The following is a 27,018-nucleotide window of genomic DNA, read 5'->3' on the forward strand; positions in this document are numbered from 1 at the left end:
TCCTGCTGATAAAAGGGGATGCAGTGATCTCTAGGTTCCAACTGAGTATCACATATAAAAACATACATATCTGGACTAAGTTTATTACCTCCAGCTCTCAGTTCTGCAAGGTGCAGGAAGGCTTCCCTGTTAGCTGTCCTGCCTTGCCTGCCATGTGTTGGGTTTCACTCCCTGGCTACTGCAGCCTCAAGAACCTCCCTGCTGTTTTAGTGCTTCTGTCACTTTTGCTGGGAAAGAATTCAGGATCAGCTTTAGTGCAAGGCTGAAGAAACTGCCTGCATGTATGTGCTTTAGCTTAAGCAGCAGTTTGAATTCAATAGCCCTATCTTTTTTGTTTCCTTTTCTCACCCGTGGCATTAAACACGATCGCTGCAGCTCTAAGGCTCTCCTGGGCTTTCAATAGCCACTCAGTATTTGCTGATGCCACCCTCCATTAGAGTGCAGGAGAGACCAGGCCAGTGACTGGTAGCTGTCTCCTCACTCCTGCTCAGAACAGAGGATGGCATGCAACCTAATGCAGGTGCCTGGATCTGAGGTTTTTGCTTTATAGTCACTGATGCAGATGTTTACAGGATGTGATCCACCTCCTTCTGATCAGCACATCCAACCCAGGTCAATGACACCTGTTTCTCTCCACTGACTAAAAAGGGAGCTGAGACTGACTCTATCAGGTATAAAAATTACCCTCACAGTAATGTTAGCTGAGTTGAACTGCACCTTCTGGACACAGTAAGTGACAATATGACAGTACTGAAAAATTCATGGGGATACCATACTTAGGTTTTCTTTTTTTTCATTCTGCACAGCTGTAGAAATGCAGAAACCAAGTAAGCACTATCCCTACTCCTTTTCCTATCCTTTGGAAACACGAATGAGCCCATTTAAGTTTTGTTTTACCTTCCCTATTTGTGAACTGAGAGAATAACAACAGAGGACTTGCAAGCCTGCAATTAGACAACAGTTACAAGTGCTGGGGCATTCAGAGGGCTGCAGCACCTCTCCTTTGAAGATGGGCTGAGAAAGCTGGGGTTGCTCAGCCTGGAGAAGGCTCTGGGGAGACCTTCCAGTACCCGAAGGGGCCTAGAGGAGAGCTGGAGAGGGACTGTTTACAAGGGCTTGTAGTAAGAGAACAAGAGGTAGTGGATTAAAAGTGGAAGAGGGGAGAGAAGAAATTTTGTGGTGTGAGGGTGGTGAGACAGTGGGACAGGTTGCCCAGGGAAGCTGTGGATGCCCCATCCCTGGAAGTGTTCAAGGGCAGGTTGGATGGGGCTTGGATAGACCTGATTGAGTCAGAGGTGTCCCTGCCCGTGCAGGGGGGTTGGAACGAAATGATCTTTAAGGTCCCATTCTCTTATTCTATGACACGATTCTGTGATTTCTGCAAGACCCCGCTCCCCTGTTGCTGTCACAGTCTCTTTGTGATGAAGCACGTTCCCGTGCCCGCGGTAGAGAAGCAGCAGGGGCGGTGGGATTCCCATCCGCTCCCCCCGGGGCCGGGGTGCGGCGGGGCCTGCAGGGACGGGGAGCGGCCGCCAGGGGGCAGCGCCCGCCCGGCTCTTAGCGCTGCCGCTGGAGATGCGGGACACCCCAGGTCACCCAGTGCAGGCAGGTGCTGAGCTCGTCCTACCTCAGCACTGCCGGTAGCTCCAGGCTTGGTCACACCCAGCGTGTTCCCATTATATAAAGCAGAACAGCAGTCAGAAAGTGAAATCTCCTGTGCCTCTACAGCCATCGCTATTCTGAGAGATCTCTCTTCGTTTCTCTTTAATACATAATTTCTCCGAGCAGAGAAAGCTTTGTCTAACTGCAGAGACTCCTGGAGAAAAATTCCCGCTGGAAGGACCATGCTGCACTTCACCAGTGAAAGGCTAAATCAAGGGATGAGTATGAACTGCATTTTAGGTGAAAGGACTGCTGGTTTCCTTCCCAAGTTTTCAGCTCTTGTTTTCCTAGGCTATGTCAGCTTTGTCCATATCACAATTTCAGCTCAGATCAGACACGTGCATTTGAAGCAAACCCCTCCTGAGTGTACCCACTCACTGTGCCTTTGCTTGCCTTGTGGAATGGTCTTGGACATCATTACTTTATGAAACTAAATGGTAAAACAGGCTGTAGGATCATACCTAATCTGAACTCATCAGTAAAAGATGCTGTATAGATGGGACCAGACAAGAGTTTGCCCACAACATGGATGTCAAACCACCAATAATTGTTCTGCTCTACAGCTCAGTTTCTAATAGGCCCCAATGCCTGTAACAAACACAGATACAATATGCAGGTGCAAGGTGTGTTCTGTGTTCCTATGAAGCCACATGCACAACCCGATCTCCTGTGCATGCCTTTTTCCCATTGAACCACAACTGCTTATGGCAAGAGGGTTGCAAACAGGATGTTCTGCATATGAAAGACTGGTTCACCTAGTGTTACCATGTGGCTCAGCTTTCAGCCAATCCTGAAATTCTGACTGTTTGCTCCAAATGTCCTTACTTCTGCCCGGTCTGACAAGGCTTTTTAGAGCCTGTTTTAGCTCATTTACAAGTGTATCACGTTCATATTACATATTTATTGTCTGTTTTTCTATCTGTTGGACAAGCTAGGTATGAAACCACTGTGCCTTGATGTCACTCAGGCAGGACTCATCAATTAAGCCCTTCACTGAAGCCAAAAGAATCCTTTGTCTGTATGTTAAAGAGCCCTTTCCTCTACCACAACACAATAAGGCTTATTAGTCACAGGCCATTTCTTTCTGCTCGTTAAATTGATTGTTACCAGATGGGTTTGAGAGATATTTGGATTGAAGAAGCAGGTTCCCTCTTCCTTGGACATATTATATTAACACATTGCTCTAAAATTCACACACATCCTTCAAATTCTGTCAGAGCCTCTTCAGTAGCAAATTGCATATCTCTCTTTGCCTCTCAGAGATGACTGAAATCCCTGCTGCTTCCAACAGCACTGATTTCTACCACCTTTTTTTGGTGTTGTGTTTTTTTTCATTTGTCTTTTTTCTTTTGTCATTCTGTAATGCACCTGTCTACTCAACTCACCAGCACAGGTTAATTAAAATCAGCCTCACTGTATCCTGCCAAATGAATGAAAAAGGACCTGGCTCTCTCCCACTCTGCAACACCAGTAATTATTTGCAGCTGTGAAAAGTAAATGTTAAAAATTCAGCAGAATCTGAACAATTCTCCTGAGACACTCTACACTTGTTATTCCAAATTGCCATGCAGTGTATAAGCTATGAAGAATTCAGCTCAACTATTTATAGAAAAGATTGACTACCTAGTTTGTTTTTTTCTGAACACTGATCACTTAAGTTCCTACATATAGCAAGGGAAGTCTACCTGTCCATCTTGTATTTATCTATTAAATGGTCATTTTAGCAATATCACGATAGCACCCTGTCTACCACCTGCTAAATGCTTGTGGCCCAGAGAGTACTTACTTAACTCCTTCTAACAAGTATATACGCTACCTGACCAACAGATTGGGACCCAAATCCCATGCTGGGCGAACCCCGATATGACAGAAGACCCCTGCATTTTTGTCATGAAACAAATGGTCTTTTTGACACAAGACAGGGAAAAGTAGGAGGACATGGAGCACATTCCTACCAGTAGCAAAGCACACACCCAAACAGAGCTAAGACCTGTCCTTAGTAAGCCACCAGGAAGTTTCCTTTAAGACAGTTTCCTTTAAGAAATCCACCTTCTACCTCCTTTATCTCACAATTTCAGAAATGGAAACATCTAAAATCTGTAATATTTCTTAATGTATTATGCCAAAACACTTCAAAGCCATTGAGAATCATCCCTCACTGAAATGGAAAAACATAACTTAGCAGGATGAGGAAACTGTGGGATGGAAATAAATAGGTGCACAGTCAGCCAGCCAATCAGCCAGCAGCTGGAGATTTTAAGCTAAAAGATTATCTGACCCTGTTATTTTTTCCCCTCACTGCTTAAGAAGTTTTGAATCTTATTTTTTTTAACAAAATATGTTCTAGCAGTAGTGACATGACAAAGATAGAAGAATAAAGCTGCAGACTCCCAGTCCCAGCTCTGGGGACAATCGAAGGAAGGAAAGTTCAGCTGATTCCATTGAACCAAAAAGAAAATGCCATGTAGGGACAATGCAGTTGTCAGCTATTTGTACTCAATGCATTCCAGAAGTGGCTCCAAGTGCTGTATGTCCCTTTTCTTCTCCTCTCCCTTTTTCAAACATAGTGTCTAATTGCCATCTTGTTGCTGAGCACATCCTTGCCTCCAAGTTCAACAGAGTGCTTTTTAAATGCAGGGTGAGGAATAGAGGGGAAAGAAGGAGTGAGAAGGGAGGAAAAGCATAACTGTTGAACTGCATTCAGATTTAGTCCTAGACATTTGTCGTTTCTTCATTACCAGTTAGACCTGCAGTTACCCAGTGGTCAGTGCAAGAGCTTAATGAAGAACAAGCTCTGAAGCTGCAAAGTAGTTGCCTTGGTCATGTTAACTATGAAAAAAACTATGCTGCATATTTTACACTGTTTTCATGGTCTGCAATTATCATCCTGTTTGAAAGTGTGCTGGAAAGCGAGCATGGAAATGTGCCGTGACTGGCTTCTGCCCAGGTGGTCTTCCTCACTCAGAGGTAGAGCCAACAGAAGAACCACCTACCAATACCTGCACCCAGAAACTGGGGGCTACATTCTCCAGTTTCAGTTTCCACCACACACACACACACACACAAAGCGGCATATACATGTTGTAAAGAGACACAAAGAAGTGACAAGAGAATTCCCCTCTGCACCCAAAATATTAGACCTAACCATCCATATACTGTGTGTGGCCCCTGCATGTACCCAGAGCCCGGGTGTACTCGTGAGCCACAAAACCCATTCTGAATCCCTGCTAGCTCCCAAAATAGGCTCTCACCTGTATATGACAAGCCCAAGGAACAACAGAGCAGGTAACAAAACGTGAACCAACCTTTCAGGAACCTCCTCAGATTCCCAATGCCATAAAACTGTTCAAATGTGCTTCTTCTGTGACAGGTGGCACCGTCTGGAAAGCTCATTATGCTACTCCAGTATTCCAACCAGAAGCCTCTGGGGCCTGTTTTGGAAGAGGAATTTGCCCATGTTTTGGGGACGGTGTAACCCATCACGACCCTCCACTGCTGTTTGATCTCTCCCAAGATCCTTCTGAGGCAAATCCTCTATCAGCTGACACTGAGCCATTGTTCAATACTGTAATGAGGAGAATAGGAGAAGCTGTAGAAGAGCATCGCAGGACGCTGACTCCGGTCCCACAGCAGCTGTCTCCTTACAACAATATATGGAAGCCATGGCTGCAGCCATGCTGTGGCACATTTCCATTCTGTTGGTGTAATGAAGAAAACAACACAGCAGATAGCATAGTTTAATACCAAAATCAAAGTACAGTTAGCTTAAAAAAAGATAGTAGTTTACACTTTCACATGACTACAGTCATACAGAAACATGGGTCAAATTACACTGGAATAACTGAATGGGACATTATTGATGCTTTTTATTCAACCTCTTACCCACAAAAATTCAGTAAGCCTGTAGAAAATAAGTTAAAAATCCTATTCCAAACATATTCCACTTCTGGCTCACTTGTAAAATCTATCCCTCAAGTGCATAATTCTGGATCAAATACTCAAATAAAACAATATTTCTTTTCTTACTGATTTTTGATTCAGCTAAATTATGAATGATGAGAGAGCAAACTTTAATTGTAGGTGTTTGTATGGGTAATACACCTAAGGCAAAAGGACTGAGCCCAAGAGGGCATCTCTGTTCAGGCCTTATCTTTTTAATGGAAAAAAAAAACCCACAACAAATAAAACTGTCCTGCATTTAAAAGCACAACTGTATATTTAAGTTGGAAACATAGTAAAACACATTGGCCTCTAAGAAATAAACACTAATTTACAGCAAATTTTTGCCTCCTGTACATTCATTTCTCTACCATGTAAGAATTCCTAGGAAAAAATGAACTGGCAAGTATGTTTTTAAAATTAGATAGCTAAAGTTATCATCTCAAGTTCAGCAGCTAAGTGTCTAGCTATTCTGAAATGTGAAATCACTTCTACTGACATACATACACTTTCCATGTTGTTAAAGTCATCTGCCCTGCAACAGCGATGAAAATCACCACCCAGCTGCCTTGACAAGATAGGTCCTAAATGTCACGATCTGCCAGAGCAATTCATAAGCTGCATGTCCCACTCGAGATCACTCCTGACTTTGTAAGAGTGCTAACACGCCCCATGAAAAACACACTTCCTCTTGTGAGACAGCAGTTTGTTTGCGGTAAAAGGTGTTAAAAAATTCACAGCACACACTAATCACTTCAGCGTACAGGTCAGCTTCTCCAAGCCAAACAAGGGTCAGCACTCTGTACAGTCATTAAGAAAAGGGAGGGAATTAAAATACTTAATCCTCTCCTGCAGCTCTCAGGTTCAACAAATTCACGTCTCAATAAATAATCCTAACCATGCTCTTGTAGGGTTTCTGCGTGAAATCCAGTTTTTAAGCAGAGATTCCTGCATTTTCTGCTTCCAAAAAAGTAGATTATGTGCCAGAGACTCACATTTCTAAGCCTTCCTGAACACTGTATATTCACTCCTACCACATCGCTAAAGATCACTAAGGTTTTAAAAGTAACAAGGGACAGTAGAAGCAGCACAGCAGGTGCTTCAGGTGATTGTTCCCTCAAAGCTAGCTGCAGCTCTGTTCAGTACCAAGGCTGTCTCTGTGTCATTTTTTGCCTTTTAGAAACAGGAGGAGATAAGAAGGCCCAAGGAGCTGATAATCCCAGAGCAGTGCTCTGCTCTCGGGCTCCAAAAGCGGTTCACAGCTCTTTCACCAGCCTCAGGAAAAAAGACTGTGCGTGCCTGGACGACATGCACCTCTTGCAGTGTTTTCAAGCATACTCCTGACTTACACTTCCAATGGGGTGTGTCACCCCATTTTGCTCCAAACAGCACAGGTCATGACCATGATGCAGCATCAAACACACGTCTTTACAAAAAGCTGACCCAGCATTTCTTCAGGTTATTTACTAGTTTACCTTTCCTCTTAAAGGTCACCAAGCAAGTTATGTGGCAATTATTCCACAAAAATCAAAGGACTAACCTGACAATGAACTGATGGAACACGTCAGTGTCAGACTTGACAGACATATCTGAAAATACATGTATTGATAACACATGTATTTTTGATAAACACTGTTTGATAATATTTAAATTCACATCAGCATTGCTAAGAACTTGTCAGAAGATTTGGCATTTTCCCGTGGCAGACAGGGATTGAAATCCCTGCAGTGGCAGTTTACTGGATTCATGCAGAAAGAAAAGAACATAAAAGACCATGCATTTTAAAGCCAGTTTGGCCAATTCAGAGATGGAAGAGAAATCTTATTGCTCAGTGGAGAGCAAAGTCAAAAACTGCTCTCTGGAGTCAAGCCAGTCAGTTCAGTTACATCTACATTGTAAGTTATGTATGAGGATAAACTTCTTCTCAGTTCATCTCACTTCCCTCCTCACCCCGCAACTCATTTATACACAAGAACATGCCCTGTCACAGACAAGGCCATGATCAGCGTTTACCAGGGGATGGGAAGATGTTCAAGCACCCACACAGCATGTAAGCACAGGTCCAAGCTCCTGTTGACAGACTGGGAAACCCAGTACCTCAGCAAAATCCCTGAATTTAAAGCACTGTATTAACGCTTTCAACTCAAGTTTAAAGGCATGCCAAGAGCTAGCAACTTGAGTAGAGTGCATTTTGATTGCCTCATACCATGTCCACCATGCAAGCTTGCCCTTCACCTCACAAGGAAAAAAACACTCCCTCTAAAAGTACACATTAGACATTTACAAGGGCATGTAGTAACAGCTTTCAATTGGAAGATGGGATAGATTAGACATTAGGAGGAAATTCTTCACTAGGAGACTGGTGAGACTGGAACAGGTTGCCCAGGGAGGTTGTGGTTGCCCTCTCCTTGGAAGCGTTCAAGGCCAGGTTGGATGGGGCTGTGAGCAACCCGGGCTAGTGGCAGGTGTCCCTGCCCATGGCAGGAGAGTTGGAACTATCTAGTTCCATTCTACGATATGATTCTGTGATTTTTGCAACGCCTCACTCTTCTGAAAGGTAAATTTGCTCAACTGCCATAGAGTCAGACACTAGAGACTCACACCTACCTTCCTGACATCCAAACACAGGGAATTTTATCTTGGCTGGTGCCTGTGGAAAGCCAGGGGGGCTTTCAGGCAGGAGGTGGGTAAAACAGGTCTGACAATGCAGAACTGGCTTTTTGTCAAGTACCTGTCAAAGACCTCAGCCAGGCACAGAGAAATGGGCTCTCCCTGCACAGAGAGGGAGGAACAGGGCAGACAGTGCACACAGAGGCAACCCACAGGTGAGAAGGCAAACAAAGCAATGGGAAATCACTGAACACCATGCACATTATCATGTCAAAAAACGGCAGGAGAGGAAGAAGGGAAAGCTATTTTAAGTCCTACATTCCTTTCACTGTCCAAAGGCAATGTGTGTTAAAGGTGTAAATTTTGAGGAGGAAGTGGTAAGCAGGGGAAGGAGGTAAATTATTTTGCCTGTTTCTTGCAGATCCAAGTCATGGAGTGTTTTTTGAGCTCTTCACTTGTATAGACTCTAACCAGAACAGGCAAGCTCTGCACAAGCTATTTTTTTGATCTACAAAATGTATGTTCCCCAGAAAGCAGGTGAACCCAACATCACACGTAAGAGTTGTCCTCCTCCAGACTTCCTCATAAATTGCATGAACAGGTAAAAAGCTCTCAAAGAAACCTGCTTACATTTAAATAACACTGAAAGAAATAAACTCGTTAGTCAGTTACCTAGGTTTGATTGAAAAATAATCTATAATGGTCTTTTGCAAAATATGTAAGAAGATAAATCACACACTTTTTCCTTTCTTTCCTCATGATCTCCCCCTCTGTAGAAGGGAGCAAGCACTACATTAAATGGCCTGCTTGGAAAACCTGAGAAAACTGGCAAACCTTCAAGCCAATGTTAAGCATAGGAGAATGTGCCTGTCCATGGTTAAATACAGACACCATAGAGAGGGAAGCGTTACTCTGTAACAAATAAAGTTTTTTTTAATGAAAGAGCAGTGACTGAACTGTATAAATATTTGACATTCATGTTGTATGAAGCTGATTTGCATCTAAATAGTTTGGTCATTATTAAATGACAGTTGGAATTCCTGCATTAGACTGACTCAACAAAGTAATTGTTGAGTCTCACAGTAGTGAGAAAATAACCTTTTAAGAGACCTCACTTCACCATGTTTAAATACCAGACATGTGACTTTGTTCTCTGCTGCGGCCCAAGGGAATGCCAGCACATGGATCAAAAGAACCCATCATTGAGGATGCAAAATAATTGTGTAACAGATAAACTGACAAAAGCAATTTGAGCTCAAAGTTTACCCAGCTTGAAATTCTTCAGCCTATTTTAGGAACATTTACATAAATGGCCAAAAAGGAGGAGTAAATTTCAAAAAAAAGTTTGCTTATTGCACTTTCCTAGACCACAGAAAAAAGACATTTTTCTTGAAATATCGCTTTACTTACTTAAATTAAATATCACTGTAATATTTTTTAACTACCTTTGCTATGATTATGGTATGTTTTTTTACAAGTTGAAAGTTTATACCAGGATGCAATGTGAGTGTTACTCCTTTTCATTCTCAGCACTGAGGAAACTATTACTTATAAGCCAGACAACTGAAGATTAAGAGAATTTCAGCTGAAGCCTTTTGCAACCAATAGACTGAAAATGCAGACTATTTAGTGACTAGTATTAACTGACACGTAGTTTTGCGGACTAAGAATTTTATCTCAGGTATAAGGCTGATTAAAAAACCCCAAACTACAGAAATAAAATCCCCAAATTATGAAAACAGGGGGGAAGCAATCAAGTATATAAAATATTTTTTCCATAGACTGCCCTAAATACCTTTATACAAGGGTAAGCATATTAGAAATGTTACAGCAGAGGACGGGCCCATTTTATGTTATTTTCAAAGTCATATGAGTCAAAATAGTTTAGATCATTAAAACAGAATCAGACCCATTAAGGAAGAAATAGGCATGCTGCAGACTTGTTTCTGTTGAACAAGTAGGTGTGCAAACGTATAAAGCCACCTGCTGCTAACCCAGCCCCCCCATTCAGAAAAAGCAAGGTAAGAAAATAACTAAGCATTTTTTCAAATACCAGCCTTACCAAACAACTTGTGGGAGCTGACTGAGCTAGAGAGACAAAGAAAGAACTTATTTCCCATGAACAACCAAGTTGGAAAGGTCCTCACAAGACACTAGGCAATAAGTAAAGTGGTATTTCAAGAACAACAATCTCCTTTTCCTGTGGGCTAGGAAAGTGCATTATCCCACATGTCTAAAATTTTCAAGAATTTTCCTTGTGGCACACCCACATTATCTCCTGTTTATACGTGAAGGGCACCCAATAAAATTGTCGTGTGGCAAAAAAAATAATTACCCTCTAAGTCAAGTTGTTAATAACTCTAAGCACATGACAGAAGAAGAATCAGCATGTTTTGTTTTAAACACAAGCTGTCCTCTTAAAATACAGGGTCTGCCACACAGCAATAGTTCAGAGTCTGGCCTCTCAAAATCTTTACAGCTGCTTCTCAGTTCACTAAGGATTAAACAATACTGACAAAACTCTCAATCACACACACACAGACAAGCTGGTAAAAGATGTTCAGTGGTTCTCATTTTACCATGCCTCTTTTTCCCTTTATATTCCCTTACATTACATACATTCTACAGTGTCTTCCAAATTGCCAAAATGAAAATATGTCTTGTTTATGGTGCTGCCAAAAAGCCAACATTTCTTAAGTTTCTGTCCTCCAGAAATACTAAGGGCTATACCACACTGTCATGTGGAAGAAACTCTAGGTGAAGGCTGGTTACGTTTTTTTTTCCAAGCACTTAGCAAACTTCACCTTGTGGTTCATGGCAACACACAGCCTGTAACACACTCAAGATGTGCTTGTGGCCCCAAGATTTCAAAATTGTATCAGTAAGAGCAAAGAATGCTGCCCAAAGCACAGCCCTTGCAAATTCTGAATTCACTCACCAGATTCTCCTTTCTCATGCCCTGGTGACAACAGTACTGTGTGACAATCCACTATGACAGTGCATTACTCATAACCAATTCCACATTTTTTAACTGTATGCAAAAACTCAGGCAGGGTTTTTAACTGCATCTATACGTTTCCATTAAATACTATAAATCCACTACTGTTAATTCAAGAGATCCTAAAGCTTATAATTATGTATGTCTATAGAAATAACTATAACTCACAACTTTTAATTCTGCTCAGCAGGTAGTGCTAATGTCTCCAAAGCAATTTAACAAAATTAAAAAAAAACATATTAAAGAAATCAATTGATCACAAATAATACTTTCTGGCACGACATAAACAACCTGTAACTCTGCATTATCTGTTAAGCATATGACTTCGTATGTCGTTTCCATTTCCATTTTATTTCCATGACATTAATGTACTACAGTTCTTTGCAAAACGTTGCATAATACACACACAGTACCATTTTACATATTAGCACTTTCAAATGTATTCCATGACAGCTCCTTTTGCCACATTCATATGACCATTTAAAAACCTTTCAGTTACTGATTTAATATCATTATTTTTTCTCCCCTAATCTAATCAACATGCCCAGTAAGATCTAGTAGTTCCTGTAAGATCTAGTAGTTACTGTAAAAAGTACAGCTCCATGAAGCATGTGTTCACATTGTTTGGTACAGTTTTATATTCTTCAGAAACTGTTCAATTATATTAGCAATAATGCTTACAAAACAGAGAACTTTCTAGTTTTATAGCATCTTCTAAAAGTACTTTTGAAATAATCTCAACTTCCAGCTCACTAATGTTTCTGCAGAATGCTAAAGGGAGGAGCAGGGAAGAGCTATAAATACAAGCTTCATTCAGAGGGTATCATTCATTGTACTTCAGAAGGCACTATGGGAGAAAAATGAAGATGAGACACATATAATAATAAAGATGAGGCACATTTAACAGTTGTAAGAGCCCGTATCTGTTAATCTTCCTCCAAAATATATGAGGATACTTATCTCCCTCTTTAACTTTGGTTTCAAACAAACTACGGAGATAGCCAAGGACTCAAGGACTGCATTTATAGAAGAAACACAGATCATGATGGCCATTACAGTACACTTCATCTTAATGCAAAAATGCATCCAGTTTCTTTTTGATATGTTCAAAAGCATCTTTCCCCATATAGTCCATACGTCCCTCCTCCCATTTTCTCCGTTCATCTTCAGGACTTCGTTCTTCTGGTTTGAAGTGAATAGACAGCTCTGAAACAAAATGTACGACCTCATTCTGTGGGAAGAAACACAACAGTGAGAAAACAAGTCATTTGGTTGTTTTCATTTCAGTGCTGTGAAGTTAAACCTTAAATGTCAAACTTCTGCTTTGTGCAGTCCCAATTAAAACCATAAAACAGTATCCAAGCATTCATTCTTCTTTTGGTAATGTGGATCTTTTTCTCCCATGTTTACATGACTTGTCATTGCATCTTTGAACATCCCAGATATTGATTTTACTTGTCTTAACTCACTTTGGCATATTCAGCAATGATACAATAAGAATATCACAAATATGGCCTGGTTAGCACAGAGTATCTAATAATAAAGTGTAACCTGTATCTGTGCTAATTTTTCAACAGGCTTTCACTTGAACCGAAGTTCCTAGAATTTTTGGTCTTTCTTTTTATCTGATTTCCAGTGAGATCAGTATTAATTACCAGATATGAGTCACATTAACCACATAAGTTAATTCAAAAGCTTAACTCCATTAATTATACCAATAACTAGTTCATTTTGAACGATGGTCCAGAACTTTGAAACGTGGTTCATAAGTGCACAAATGGAAGATGTATTATTAGTGTCAACTGGAACATACCCACAATTATAACCAGCAATAAAGATTAAATATAACAAAGACTAATCAAGGTAAAACCTGCTTTCAGCACTACTTCATGAGGCTCTAAGGCAAGCAACTCATCTCACGTTATAAACAAAATTTCAATCAACTAGAACAGCCTTCCAGTAAAGCCCTCACAAATTCAATATAAAAAATATTTCAGAATAGAACTTAATGGGCAGTAATCAGTAGCTTAAACTGCTTAAATGCCCTAGAGTATCCATTATATCTGCTGATTTGGGGCAGATACAGCACAGGACTCGTGCAAGACCTGTACCTGCAGGTAAGATAATTCAAACAGCCACATAATAGTATATGCTTAGGCAACTGCATCCTTCCCTATGTACCCCCAACTCTGTACATGACTTAAAACATTAATAAATACCCTGAGGAGAAGTTTTTTTATCATGTTTTTTTAGAAATGAAGAATTTTAGCTAGGGCCCAAAACCCTTGTCTGCACAGGAGCTACAATTTCACCGACAATTTTGTTTCTCAGTCTGAAAGTATTTCACTGTAGTGCTTCACAATCATAAAAAGGCCTCACTAAGAAAATGGCTGTGCTGCTAACCTTCAAAGATACAACTCCCTGAAACCCTGTCACCCCCATCAATGCTAAGTCTGGCACTGCTATCACACTGCCCACAGATAAATGCAGTTCAGAATCACAAGGAAAACCTAGAAGCTTAGGCTCCATGCCTGACTCAATGTGCATTCATTTTCCACCTGCCTGGAAACAACAGTTCAGCAGATGAAAAAAAAATAACAAAATACAAAAAGGGCAAAACAGAACAACAAATTAATAAACCAAACAGCTTGGCTTGTATTAGTATCACAGAGCTAAAATTAACATCATGCATTTATCACTTGGGAACTACCACAAGAAAATATACATTTAAAACTAGAAGGTTTTAAGACAAAACTAGTATTGGAAGCAGTTAAGGAATTACACAGCTAAAAGATTAAAAAAAATATTATTTGCACACTGCATCATAATTAGTTGAGATTTCCCAAAATTATGTTGGCACCAAAGACATGCATGCAGTGATCAACAGGTGTACAATGCAAAAAGCTACATGTACCAGTTCTGAGGTTTCCTGAAACGCAGGATCAAATACAAGTTGTTCTGAAGGTCTGTCAGGCTCAGAGAGATGGACGTTAGAATCACTTTGTCCAACTTCACATACAGGTTGCTAAAATACAGCCACTGAGGTTTTATTAGGAACACATATTTTTCATAGTTTCCTTATAATGAAAATTCGTGCAATACAAATTGACTTCATTCTTGGGGTAGAGGACGGTGGTGGATGAGAGGGAAAGGACCAAAACACATCACCACCAAAGCCAAAATTCATCTCACCTCACTTCAGCTATCAAAATGGCACTGAATCTAAGCTCCTACTATAATCAATCTAGGATAATGTACCTCCAGAGGGCAATTTTTCTCATCCTAAAATAAGTTCAAGAGTGGTTGTCATTCTTCAGTGACTACAGAAACAGCCTGGAAAGCTTCCTTACAGTAGATGCCTACCATTCACAAGGCCAAATGTCAACAAGACAAAAATCACATTTTAGGATAATGCTGTACAACTCAGGAGCTTTCTATATGTATAGAATAAGAACACAAAAATTAATTCCAAAATAGAGGTAAAATCGATTGTTCAAAACATACTATCCAAAATATTTGCTTTTGCCAGGTATCAAAATGTAAATTGGTGGACAGACCCCATACTGAAGTCTTTTCTGCCAAAACCAAAACAATCCCACAAGACTACTGAAGCTAAGCAGAATGATGGTTTTCCTAAGCAAGGACATAATAAAACTATTAATTTCTAATGAATATGATCTTCTGATAAATCAATCCTTGTAATTAAAAGATAAAAGTGATTTTAATTTTAATGACACTACTTTAAGTGAACCTTATGATTTTTTTACCACACACAAATATCTTGAAAATGTGCCTATATTTGTTCTGAGTATTTCCAAATGAGTCAGATGTATGAGGCATACAAGATAACACATCCTTTGCAAATAAACCATTCTGAAGTCATAGAGCTGGAAGATCTGCAGTTTTCCTTCAGCCCCTTCACACTCAGGGTGGAAAAGGAAGGAAGGAAGGAAGACTATGGTTTTAATACAGAGCAACTGTATCATTAAGGGATGGAGCACTGCACTTAATAAAAACAGTCTTCATCTTACTAGATCAGTCCACAAGTTAAAACAGCAGATGACATTAGAAAATTCTTTCCTCCCAGTTACACTATGCTGGAGCATGGCTTATCAAACAGTATGCAATGACTTACACTTGCAGAAACACTGTGCTGCTATGTCCAGCTTAATTCCTGCACAAAATAAGGGGAGTCAGAGCAACAGAAACTCCTAAATGCAAACACCGAGATACAAGAAGAGTGACAAAAGACCCAGGACCCCTGAGATGTTCATCAGTGGATTCTTAAAAGAAACTCCTTGTTGACCAAATGACAAGAATTTAAGAAACAGTTTTCAAGTCAACAGTTCTGGGGGGAGGAATCTACAGAAGAGTGATTGAAAGAATTTTTGTTTTAAATATATTAATTCACAGTATTACTATTCAAAACATAACATTGGTAACAGATATTTTTATATTCCTTTTTATTAAGTACTTAACAACTTCCAATAAGTTGTTTCTTTGTAAAATTAAATGCAAACTGTTTCAATCTCCAGAGACAAAATGCATACTTGACTAAAGATTAAAGAAAATAAATACTATTTAGACTATTTCTGATGCTAGTGAAAAAATTCAGTAGCTGCAGCTAAACTGAATAAGATACAATCTCCCATATCAGAAGGGTAATTTTAAAATCTCATTTTAGCATATCATTTCACTTTGTGACTGCATATAGTAATGTAAAACATACTTACAACTTTAGAAGTGAGTTCCTCGGGTGAACACACTGTGGGATATATTTCATATGTCTGTTCTGGAAGCACAGGCATTTGCAGCGAATTGGCCACAGAAGGACTGACCTTTTTCAGTGTAATTTCAACTCCATTGAAAGTGTGCTAACAAAAACAAGAACATTTCACCACTGAAATACAATTTAGCAGGAAATTTATCTTATTTATAACAGTTTCCCTTCCTTAAGGTATATATAAAAGGAATAAGTTAATGAATTAAAAAATGTTGTGGTCCCAGATTCAGGGCATGTTGCAATTTAGATTACTGCACTTGTGAGTAGGCCAGCATCATCAAGAGGTAAGTCTAACAGGTATTTCTACCTTCATGTTACTATAACTGAAATATTTCTTTACTTCACATTTTCCTAAAAATGAAAGCATATTGAAGTATGAGATAAAAAAAACTACCCGATTCCACTTTCCAATTCACCATGAGGTTAACAAATTAAATCCCTTTCTGGGGCTCTGATGGCAATTGTCCAGCTGATCTTATGCAATTAGTTCAATGATGGTAATAATCTAATATCTAAAAAAATTCATAGTTACATATGCATAAGAGTGATCTAAATTGTCACATCTGGATACAAAATCAAAAATCATACTTCTACTCATTATTTTATGCTGCTGGTCTCTGAGAAATCATTGTATTCAGGGAAACCATACATTGCTGCACTTCCTTTGAAGGAAAAAGAAAGGTATAAAGCGCTGAGTAAATGATTGATGACATCTAAGCACTGTATATAACAGCCTAAGTGTGATGCCTTGCCAAATCTGACTTATTTGTTATGACCCTCAGAAAACAAGTTACAATGCAGTTCTGAAAAGGTAAATTTTACTACAGTTCAAGGGCTAGTTTGATGGCCTACATCAACTAGGCCTCAAAAAGTCAAACGTTTGTTTCATAGCCAGGTTATCACCTTCTCTGGCTAATTCATATCACACTTGGTATTGTAATTTGCAGAATTTATACATACACATCCCCATACAAACGCTTCCTCAATTAAGAAGGGGGCTGGGAGAGACCTTTGAAAAGCCAATAGTATTAAAAATCCTTCCTAAAATGCTAGTTTAGATACTTCCAGAAGCAATCCCTGCTACTGCAAATCAACAGATACTAATTTTTCCCACGCAATTCCTTCTGCTAGCAAACACATAATTTTCAGAATTTTTCTTGTGATTCCAGCCTGCTCCCATGAGCTCCATATTAATTACCTTGTATTCCTCAGATTCTGGTTCTTCCATCTTTTGAAGTTTTCCTAACAAAGGCAATATACTGGCACTGTATATATTCCACCAAAGGGCAAGAAATGGCAGCTGATTGAAAGATCCAGAGGTGGTGCCATCCTGCATAACTCTCTTTGTTTGAAGGTTGTATTTGTAGTTCCAGGGCTTTGTTGCTCCCAAGAAGTGAACAACTTTGGCATCTCTACCAAAACTGTAGAGATTAAACATACAGGCACATATATTAAATATTTGGGGGTTTTCAGCCTACATAAACTGGTAAAGAAACATTCTTACTCTCACTGGTGAGGTAATTTCCATATGTTGCAACAGCAACACATTCAGTATGAGTATATATATTAATATTTTTTCTGTCTTATTAGTTTAAGGTATTCTGTTTGGCACACAGAAAACAAAAGGTTGTATTGCTATTTGCTTCCATCTGCTGATTCTAGTAGAAAAGTTCATGAAGAAAAATGACAAGCTTATGCAGTACTATTTTCATTCCTCCTGCATATTCTCTTCAAAAACAAGTATCATTCAAAGACTGAATCAATAAAATTGGCCATTACCGATCCCATATTCAAATGGCCAACTAATAAATCAACCTAAGTTCACTTTCCAGTGTTTTGTGCAACTGGAACAGTAATTCATGAAACTCTAAATCCAACTTGCTGTCTGCCAGAAAAGTTACTCTGATTGCATTGTCTGAAGTCATACAATTACTACCACAAATTTTGTTTAATGGAAGAACCTAATAAATTGTTAACAATCAATCAATCAATCAATCAATCAATCAATAAAAGGCTTCCAACGGTTTCTTATAGAAGGGACTGGAAAAGAAGACAAACTTTCAAAGTAAAGTTGCCAAAATCTAATGCTAAAATAATCTACATATTTTCAAACATGAGAAAAGCTCCTCTGAAACAACATGTAAGACAGTTGGGACTCTGTTTTTCATATTGCATTTACACTTCTACTGCACGTCTTTTACATAACATCATTTGTAACTAACATAATTTATAATCAACAGAATATGCCATTATTATTCTCTCTCATACTAGAATGCTTGTGAACAAATTACAGAGGTTTACAGTTGGTCAGAAGTGTTACTACTTACTGATTGAAAGCAGGAACGTAGGTGTATACAGCACTGCTGCTTAAGTTATAGAGGAAGGGCAAATGTTTGCCAATATCTGCGGTTGCCCAGCTGCTGAAGAAGCTATTCAACAAGCCTTGATCACCTCCTAAAGAATATATAGAAAATATTATGACCATAATTACACATACACTCACATTTACATCAACATTTCACGTCCAAGGATGGGAGTGAGACTGGCGTGTTCATGGGACTTGCAACTTGGACTTGACATTATGGCCACACGAGCAGATACAAGTGAGTAATACCTGATCCACTCCGATGCAAGTTCAGTGTAAATGGAGTCCTAGTGTAATATGTGAAGAAAGGAGTAGGAAAGGGGTTTGGTCTCCCTCAGAGCAGAAGACTGAAGATCAGCTGTATTTCTCTCTCCTAAACCAGACAGCAAAATTAAAACTTACTGAGCAAGACTCAGACATAATGTCCCTTCATTGCACTTTTCTGGGAAGCACAGTTCCCAGTAAGTCAATGGGTCTTAATTACAGCTCAAGGGGCAAAGGTCTGCACCTTAGATTTTTGTGGGGATGCAATTACATAAAGTCCAGAGTGCTCCTGCCTTCCTCCAGTCTGCCAGGTAGCATGGATGCTACAGAAGAAACAGTTTACTGAGAAGAAATCTCATGTCTTGCACTTAATCCCTTATGCTTTGCCCCTTACCATCAAAGCTGCCATGTTCAGCAGCAAACTGGAGCAGGAGGTTGTAAGTTTTCAAAGAAGGTCGGAACACAAATACACCACTGTTAAAGCAGTCAGGCCAGCCAGAATCAGGAGCTGCTGAAAACTCCTCTCGATCAAACAATTCATCGACATTGCAAAGCACCTTAGAGACAGTAGGAAAAGAAAAAAAGAAAAATTGTTAGAGCAAATATCCTTCTAGAATAGGAGTAGCCAAAACAGGAGTAAATTGCTAGTTTGGCCAAGGATAGCGCTTTCAGAGCATAAAAGCAGTAGCTCTGCAAAAAAAGCTTGGGGTTAGAACCTTTATTTTTAATATAATAAAGTAACATTAATTGTGGTTCTCTGTGATTTCTCTGATAAAAGTACAAACTCTGGCAAATTACTTCATGATCCTCAGAGACCTTCCAGAGGGTCCCTTGAAATATTAAAACATAGCATACTTCCATTTTAAAATTGGCCTGCCTTCCATACCAGGTAAGTCCAAATGAAAGTATATGACCGGGAACTACTTTAAACATCTGTCAGAAGGCCATGTGTGCTTGTGATCTCTTTTGAGGACAGTCCTGAGGCTACTCTCAAACCAGAATTTATTTTATTTCTTTGCAGCCAGCAAAACTGTGAGCACTGCCAAAACATACCAGCTGGAGCTCCTGCAACCTTGTGACCACTGGCAAATCTGGTCACTTCAGTGGCCAGCAGGCTGCCTGATGAAGAGGCATCCCACACTCAGAGGAGCTCTTTAAGACAGACACAAACTTTTCCACGTCTCCTGATCTACTCACCAAAGTGTCTGCATCCATGAAGACACATTTGCTATACTGAGTAAGAGTCCAACAGTGAAGCTTAGTGAAGGTTACACCCAGTTCTGGCCTCTGCATCAGAGCCAAATGGACTGAGTCAGCACTGTCAAGCACATCCACCTCAGTTACTTCATCAAACACGCTGCGGAGAACAGACCTTCCAGAGCCAGCAGTGAAGAAAAAGAAGGGAATTTAGTGAAGTTCATCAGAGTTCACTTCTGGCATGACACACAGCACAACATTTTTATGACAACATCAAAGGCTAGATTGATTGGTTAGAATGAGAAGTCAAAAGTCCTTGTAAACAACCTCCTGAAGTGGCAGCTGTCAAGCCATAAACCATTGCCTCTTCCACTACAAGGCCAGCACATCTCCAAAGCAACAGGTGCTGTATGGAGGAGAAACCAATCCTTATTTTAGTTACTTAATCTCCTATGGAAACACCAAGATAAATTAAAGCAGCTTTCATCCTGCATAATTGTCTCTGAAGAACAGCACCATGCTGTGCTCCCTGTGCATTGTACAGGATGTGGCACGTACTGTCAGCACAGTCATTTGCACCTATTGTGCCCAAGTAAACACAGCTTCAAAACTGCACCTTTTAAAACAGGCAATGCATGATTGCTCACTTCCACAAATAGTCTCACATGAGACTTTTAGGAAAATATCTTTTTTCTATGCATATCTTTAATGGGAATTTTACAGGTGATACTAAAGTATGCAGTTTTTCTTCAAGAGACAAGAAAAAAGTCTTTTAAACACAGCTTATTTATTTATATTATCCTATTAATTAAAAAGTTCTGGATGTCATACAAACAGAAAAAGAAAAGCCTGTGCTGATTACCTAGACTTTAAAATAATTAGATTTTGCTCAACTCATCTTCAGGAGACAAAAGTTAACTGAGAAAGACATAAGAGTAGGTAGAGATTTTTAGAAGCATGTTTCAGTGATGTACTTTTAAAAAAAAAATGCTATTCTTTAATAAAAAAAATATATAAAGGTATTTTTCCTCACTAAATGGGGATGAAAAAAAACTGATGAACTTAGTATTCATCCATGTGTCAAATGTATACAGTATTCCCTTACAGTGTTCTGACAAAATTCATACTTTAAAAAAAACATGATAAAACAGATTTCTGTACACCTAATCACAGAAAAATAGGAAAATGTTTCTTGAGCCAGGTGTATTGCCAATGTTTTCACATGGCATACAGAAAACAGGAGTTTGCACTCTTCCTAAGCCATATCAGAACTAAGAGTTTAAGTCATTATGGAATGTCATGTTCCTTTTAACAAGCAACACAATCCTCCAAACAACAGGCCTTGAGTTCAATAGATCGAATGAGATTTCTGTTCATGCAATTCTGTAGTGGCTGTAGAATCAAAACCTGAACTGGAAACAGATTATCACTTAAAATAAATAAATAAATAAATTCATCCAGATAGCCATGCATTAATATTTTAAGATTATTAGTCATCTGAAACTGAGCCCCTGAATTTTTCTGAGAGCTCTGATGTGACAGCCAGTTATGTATCGTGCTCTTTCTAAAAGAAAAACACTTGGGGGAAAAAAAGCAGGACTGCCTTTATTTCAGCACAAAAGCAAGACACTAAACCCTTAGTTCCCAGACTTTCAACTTATGTTCCCAGTTATGTGCTTAAGACAACTTCCAGCCACAAGATGTACTTCTGCAAGTCCATTCTTACTGAGCTTACAATCTCATAATGGATGTTATTTGGGGCTCCTCTCAGAAACTGCTAGCCAAGGGGGAACTTCTAGACATATTATTGTGAAATCCACGGGAAGTCTATTAAAATATGTCATGCTGGTGTTTATTCTTGCACATTATCAGCCTCCAAAAACACACCAATCCTTACCTCATCCCACTGGAAACCTCTGGTGTAATTAGTACTGCCAGTTTTCTAGATGTTGTATGGTTCCTCAACGACTGTCCAAGAACCAAAGCACCTTGACAGTACACATCATTGGTAGCAAGGGTCACAAAGGCCTGGTCTGTTACTGTGAGAAAGCATTCAGAAGAGTTACTTTACAGCTCTAACATAAGCTCTTTTGTCAGGTTCCAACAATCCCCTTCCTTCAGCCAATCCACAGGCTGCAGCTTATAACAACCTGTAGCTCCTGTGATAAGCTCTTCTCTTCCCCAAACTCCCCCAGAAGGCACAACTCAACAGGAAATTCAGAGGTTTGCAGAGTGTATGTTTCTGGATTTGTTGCTCTCTGTTTGTTTGATTTACATAATAGCAGATACAAAGTTTCTGGAGGAGCCTTGAACAAATAATTCCCCAAGCTTTATTGCCTAAACATAATGTCAAACAGAAAGGCCAATATATAAATGTTTACATTTTACATGTAACTAATATAGTATAATATAACCAATAAGGAAAATGCTCCTGGTTTATACAGCACCAAAAGCTAAGGAAAAAAACCAGGATATTAAGTACTAGCCAAAAGTGTCTGTTTTTCCATGACCTCACTGAACCAACCTAACAGGCATTCTTTGATCTGTCCTTCTTGAATGGGAGTAACTGGTGCTGGCTGAACAAACGCAGAGAAATTGCTACTGGGACTGGTACATCTCCCAGAAGCTAAGGATCCCTACCTCAGGTAACTCCAAGACAATGAGGAATGTTTCTCATTTTCAAGAAACACTAGGGGGAAAAAAAGTTACAACAGAAGAGAAACCAAGCTGCATGTCTACACAATAGCAGACATAATGTATTTTGTAGAGATACCAGGCCTGTGGCAGTATCTCCAGGAGCTGGTTTTTCAGCTCTGCCCTGTGACAGAACCACTGCTACCAGGGTTCTCCGAGGGAGAGCCAGAAGCTACAAGTCAGCAAGGTGAACAGCAGCCTCAGAAGTAAGCAGCAGAAGTAACACCTCAGCTTTCTAGGCTGCAAAATTACCAAAACGAGATGAGTGGGTCCCAGAGATGAGGAATTCCACTGTGGTCTACAGAGCTTCAATAAGCACTTGTGTTGAACTACTTGTTTAATACCACCATCTTAAGGGACAAGCAATTATGTTAAATAAATTAAAACCACCAAACAATAACAACAAAAACATCCTGTTGTACAGTTTCCAGGCTCTGGAAGAGACACTGGGAAAGAATCTCACCAAACCAGATGCAGAGAACCCAACAAATGACCTCACGGCTCCCTCAGCCAGAGGCTGCCAAATTGAATGATAACCAGGTTAGAGTTTTGAACTCGTGGTGCCACTGACAAGCACTCAGGTAAAAGTATTCTCAATTTTCATATCCTCCAAATCCAGAGCAAAGCACAGACCCACTGGTGTGCTGTCATCTTCCCCACTTTTTGCCCTGCCTCCCACTCTTCTCCAGCCAGACCTAAGTTCAAATCAAGCACATACACCTTATGCTTGCTGACACTGCAACAGATCCCTGCACCTCAGGAGAATCCCAGTAGTGTTAAATTTGGCCCAAAAAACCTGAACCATCCATCCAAAATTAAAACTTAAAATCTCTCAGATAAGGAAAGTCAATAACATTTGTAATCACAATTTCCAGAAGAACCAAATGAAGAAAGGAGATTTCAAATCTTCCATTATCATAAGAGCTGAAGCGAGTGACACGTGTTCCAGAAAACAGTGAATAAGGAGTTGCTTCCATGGAGTGGTTAAAAAGACAGATGTGCAAGTGAACTGTTCCTACTTCAATTTTCCAAAAGGTTAAATGGATAAATATAAGCATACATTATAAAAAATAATATAAAAAAATAATCAAACCAAGACAACAACAACAAAAAAACAACCATGGAAGACTACTTTAGCCATAAAGTTATTTGAAAAAGCCACAAACAGTCAGCAAATAAAAGCACTTTTGTGCTACACAACAGGCATCTTTAGCCAAAAAAAAAGGTAATAAAACAACTACTGAGAGGAATGTGGGAGGTAGGTTAATAAAAAAAGCAAACTGTGAAAGGAGTGGGAGATTCAATAACAACCACAAAACTTAAAACATAATCTTCTGACTGTTTCTGAAAATTCTTTCAGCTACATAAGCTGAATCTTCATATAATTAATACATCTAAAAATACACAAGCCACTCATGCAATAACTCAGCAAGTTGGTATGGCAAATTACCACATCCTACATATGCTTTCATGCCCTGTACCTCCCAGGCTAAAGCTGTAGCCAGAACCACAAGGAAGCAAAATGCCAAAGACATACATCTTCTAAGAAACTCTTGCTAATACCCTGCACAGATAATAAAGCCATTGTCTCTTTTGAGAATACACTGTGGGATACGTATTTTGGCCTTCTTAATAGAGTGAGTCATCACTGAGATAATTAAATAGGTAATTGACTAAAACTGTGCAACATTAACATATTGCTGGTGCAAAGACAGAAGCACGTCATAGGCATTTTAAAATCTTACAGAGGGATCACTAACCCATTAAAGATCCACGGGAGTTGTAAAAAAATCAAGATTCTATAATTAATTTTTCTTTCCCTGTTTTCAAGGGAGAAGTGTTACTTGACTTGCCTCATATAGAAAGCTCTGTGGAACACTGTCCCTATAGGTAAATGTTTCATTTTTAAAACTGGAAACTAAGAATCAGATTTTCATATAAACATATGAAAGTAAACACTTTGCCTGAAAACTCTCATTTAACAGAAACCAAGGGCAATGCTGCATTAAATCTAATGCACACAGGGTTTCATCTACTGATTTTAAGCTGAAGAAGATTTAACCTTTAAAAAGTTTGAAGGCCAAAAGTGTAGGTGTTTAAAATTCATTGAAACTGACTTTTTTTAAGTGTCAGGTGCAGCTCTATACATAACTTTTGGTTCATTGTGCTGAACAACAATACGATTTTTCATGGAAAACACCTAGTGTGAGCAGTGTTTTCAAGCAAATTGTTTTCAAGCTTTGGAACCCTATGGCTAATACCACTGACTTTCACTGAATTATGAGGAAAGAAAGCATATTATAAGAATTACATTAAAACCATATTGTATTTTTTTTTCATCTACTCATTTCTCTTGCCTGAATTACCACACAGTACATGAAGATGCAAATTCAGAAATCATTGTCAGCAATGGCTCCTCAGTTTTAACACCTAATGATAGTTTCTCAGAACAAACCAAGGATTTTCAAGCTAATAACTTTGGTAGATTATTTTAAAGCCCACTCTGCAGCTACAGGTAACAACACAGAAGAGACAGCAAAATTCACTACAATCAGAGTGATTTTATGTGGAAACCTGTTGCAGTTTTTAGCCAAGATCACCAGCTTCATATGCTACTTACTCATAGCAGAAGTTCCTCTGACAATACAGCCAGAGGCCAAATTCAACAGGCTGAAAACTAGTTCTGGGGCAGCTAAAAATCTCGATTTGAATCCAAACCAGGAAGCAGACAAGGGGGTGTGCACTTGATTTTCAAAGGGAAAAAAAAAAAAAAAAGAGTGAATGAATACAAAGTGCCCTCTGATAATCAGGAGTGTCTCATAATAACAGGCACTGAATGAACCACATGCACCTGACAACTTCAAGACAAGTTTAACTAGGCCAGATTTTTATTTTTTTTCCACAGTCCATTTTTAAACCTATTTCAGTTTTTCTTCTGGTAGACAGAGAAAGGACAAATGTGCTCCAGCTGTGGCTACTAGAATAACAAATCAAATTTGCCAAGCTGACTACTCCAAAATTACAATAGGAGACCAGAGGCCCATATGTTAAAACTCTGAGAGGCTGGTTAGGTCTCCACTATGTCCTGCCATTCATATGAACTGCAGTTGTATCATTGCTTTCTTAAACTCCTCACTAGTACCATCTGTTGTTCTTTTGTCACCTCCCCCTTCTACTTCAGATACAATCTGCAGGACGAGCGAGCTGCAGCCTGGACCTGTGCCCACGAGTCCAAAGCACCCTTCTCCAATCCCTCTCAGCAATGACTTAACACCTCCCCAATTCACATCACTTTTTCCAACAACAACTGTGTTACTCTCCCTCCTTCACGTAGGTCCCTCTGCATCCTACCCCTAGGCAGGGAGTGCACTAGACTCCTGCAAAGATAAAGAAAGCTACAGGCCTTCTCACTTCTCTGACCTAGTAAAACCTAGTATCAGAAGCACTTGGCACAGGAAGCTCAGCCCCAGCAGACACCTTAAAAGCACTCCAGAAGTATTTTGGCATATGGAGGTAAAATGAAGCATGATGCCAGACAATAACCTATGTCAGCCCACCATCAGAAATTAATATGCAAAGTTTTCAGCAGAAGCAGCTCATGCCCAAGGAAACAAATGACAGGGGCCATTTTGATTCCCGTGCTTCTTTGGTCTGGGTCCTATAGCAGTAACATTAACATTACTGATAAAGACAGCACAACCAACAGCATTACAACAAGCCTTTCTATAATGGCATATAAATTGACACTCCATGGCATACAATACTTCTCTTGGTCTAACTAAGGTCTGCCTGACCCAAAACCAGATTCTCTCTTACCCTTTATTAAAACAACACCGACTTTTAGTAGGCAGGATTACAACTGTTACCTCGGGGGCTACAGAAAGGGGAAGTCTCATTGAGTGTAGCTTTTACTGTGTATCTTTTGGTTAAGAACAGTTACATTCTGCTTCAAGACCCCGCAGTTTTATTACTCAACCGACAGTAAATTATAATTGTGAAAATTCAAATGCAGCAATATTATATTGTGCAAACAAGCATAACACAGAACCCAAAGCTGGTCCCAAAACAGTAACACACCAGTTTGAAAAAAAAAAAAATTAGCACTAGTTGCTTAAGCAACCCGCACGGAGCAGCTGACAGTTCAGGTGTCGCCAGTCTCTCCACCGTCCTTCCAAAAGCAAAGCAAAACCCAGGATCCTCTAATGCTGTGACCCGCAGCCCCCCCTTCCCGCACTGAGGTGCCAGGCACCTGAACCCAAACTGGCCGGACGCCTGAAGGAGAGGGAGGGACGCGCCCCACTCAGCAAACGTGGCAGCACCTGCACCCACCCCCTGCGCTGGCCCTAAGCCGGCCCCTCACGGCTTCCAGGATAACTGGGAACAAACGGCTGCCCTGCTAGGTAGGAGGAAACATCAGAAAGGTTCCTCCGAACCTGCCCGGGGCTGCGGGAGCCCACGCACCTCTCTCTCAGCCTGCAGATCCACCGGGAAAGGACCCACCCGTCC

At 39.8% G+C, this 27,018-nt stretch overlaps 2 protein-coding genes across 2 annotated transcripts in view; one reads left to right on the plus strand and one right to left on the minus strand.

Annotated features, from left to right (window-relative positions):
* LOC104391837 (arylsulfatase D-like) overlaps positions 1 to 5,425 on the plus strand; it is a 19,802-nt gene extending 14,377 nt beyond the window's left edge. The window contains exon 11 of the mRNA XM_010001183.1: positions 5,033 to 5,425. Coding sequence (XP_009999485.1) covers positions 5,033 to 5,403 — 371 coding nt within the window. The 3' untranslated portion in view covers positions 5,404 to 5,425. The remainder of the gene's footprint in view (positions 1 to 5,032) is intronic.
* A 6,801-nt stretch (positions 5,426 to 12,226) lies between these two features.
* On the minus strand, positions 12,227 to 21,851 carry GYG2 (glycogenin 2). The gene is made up of 7 exons (XM_010001168.1): positions 21,716 to 21,851; positions 19,819 to 19,993; positions 19,016 to 19,178; positions 18,320 to 18,446; positions 17,191 to 17,413; positions 15,943 to 16,083; positions 12,227 to 12,440 (listed from the first exon to the last, which is right to left on the minus strand). Exons 1-7 carry the CDS (start codon positions 21,718 to 21,720, stop codon positions 12,279 to 12,281), a joined length of 996 nt encoding a protein of 331 aa, XP_009999470.1. The 5' UTR covers positions 21,721 to 21,851; the 3' UTR covers positions 12,227 to 12,278.
* Between the last annotated feature and the right edge of the window lie 5,167 nt (positions 21,852 to 27,018).

The sequence above is a fragment of the Chaetura pelagica genome, unplaced genomic scaffold, assembly GCF_000747805.2.
Source record: "Chaetura pelagica isolate M959 unplaced genomic scaffold, ChaPel_1.0 scaffold266, whole genome shotgun sequence".
NCBI lineage: Eukaryota > Metazoa > Chordata > Aves > Apodiformes > Apodidae > Chaetura > Chaetura pelagica.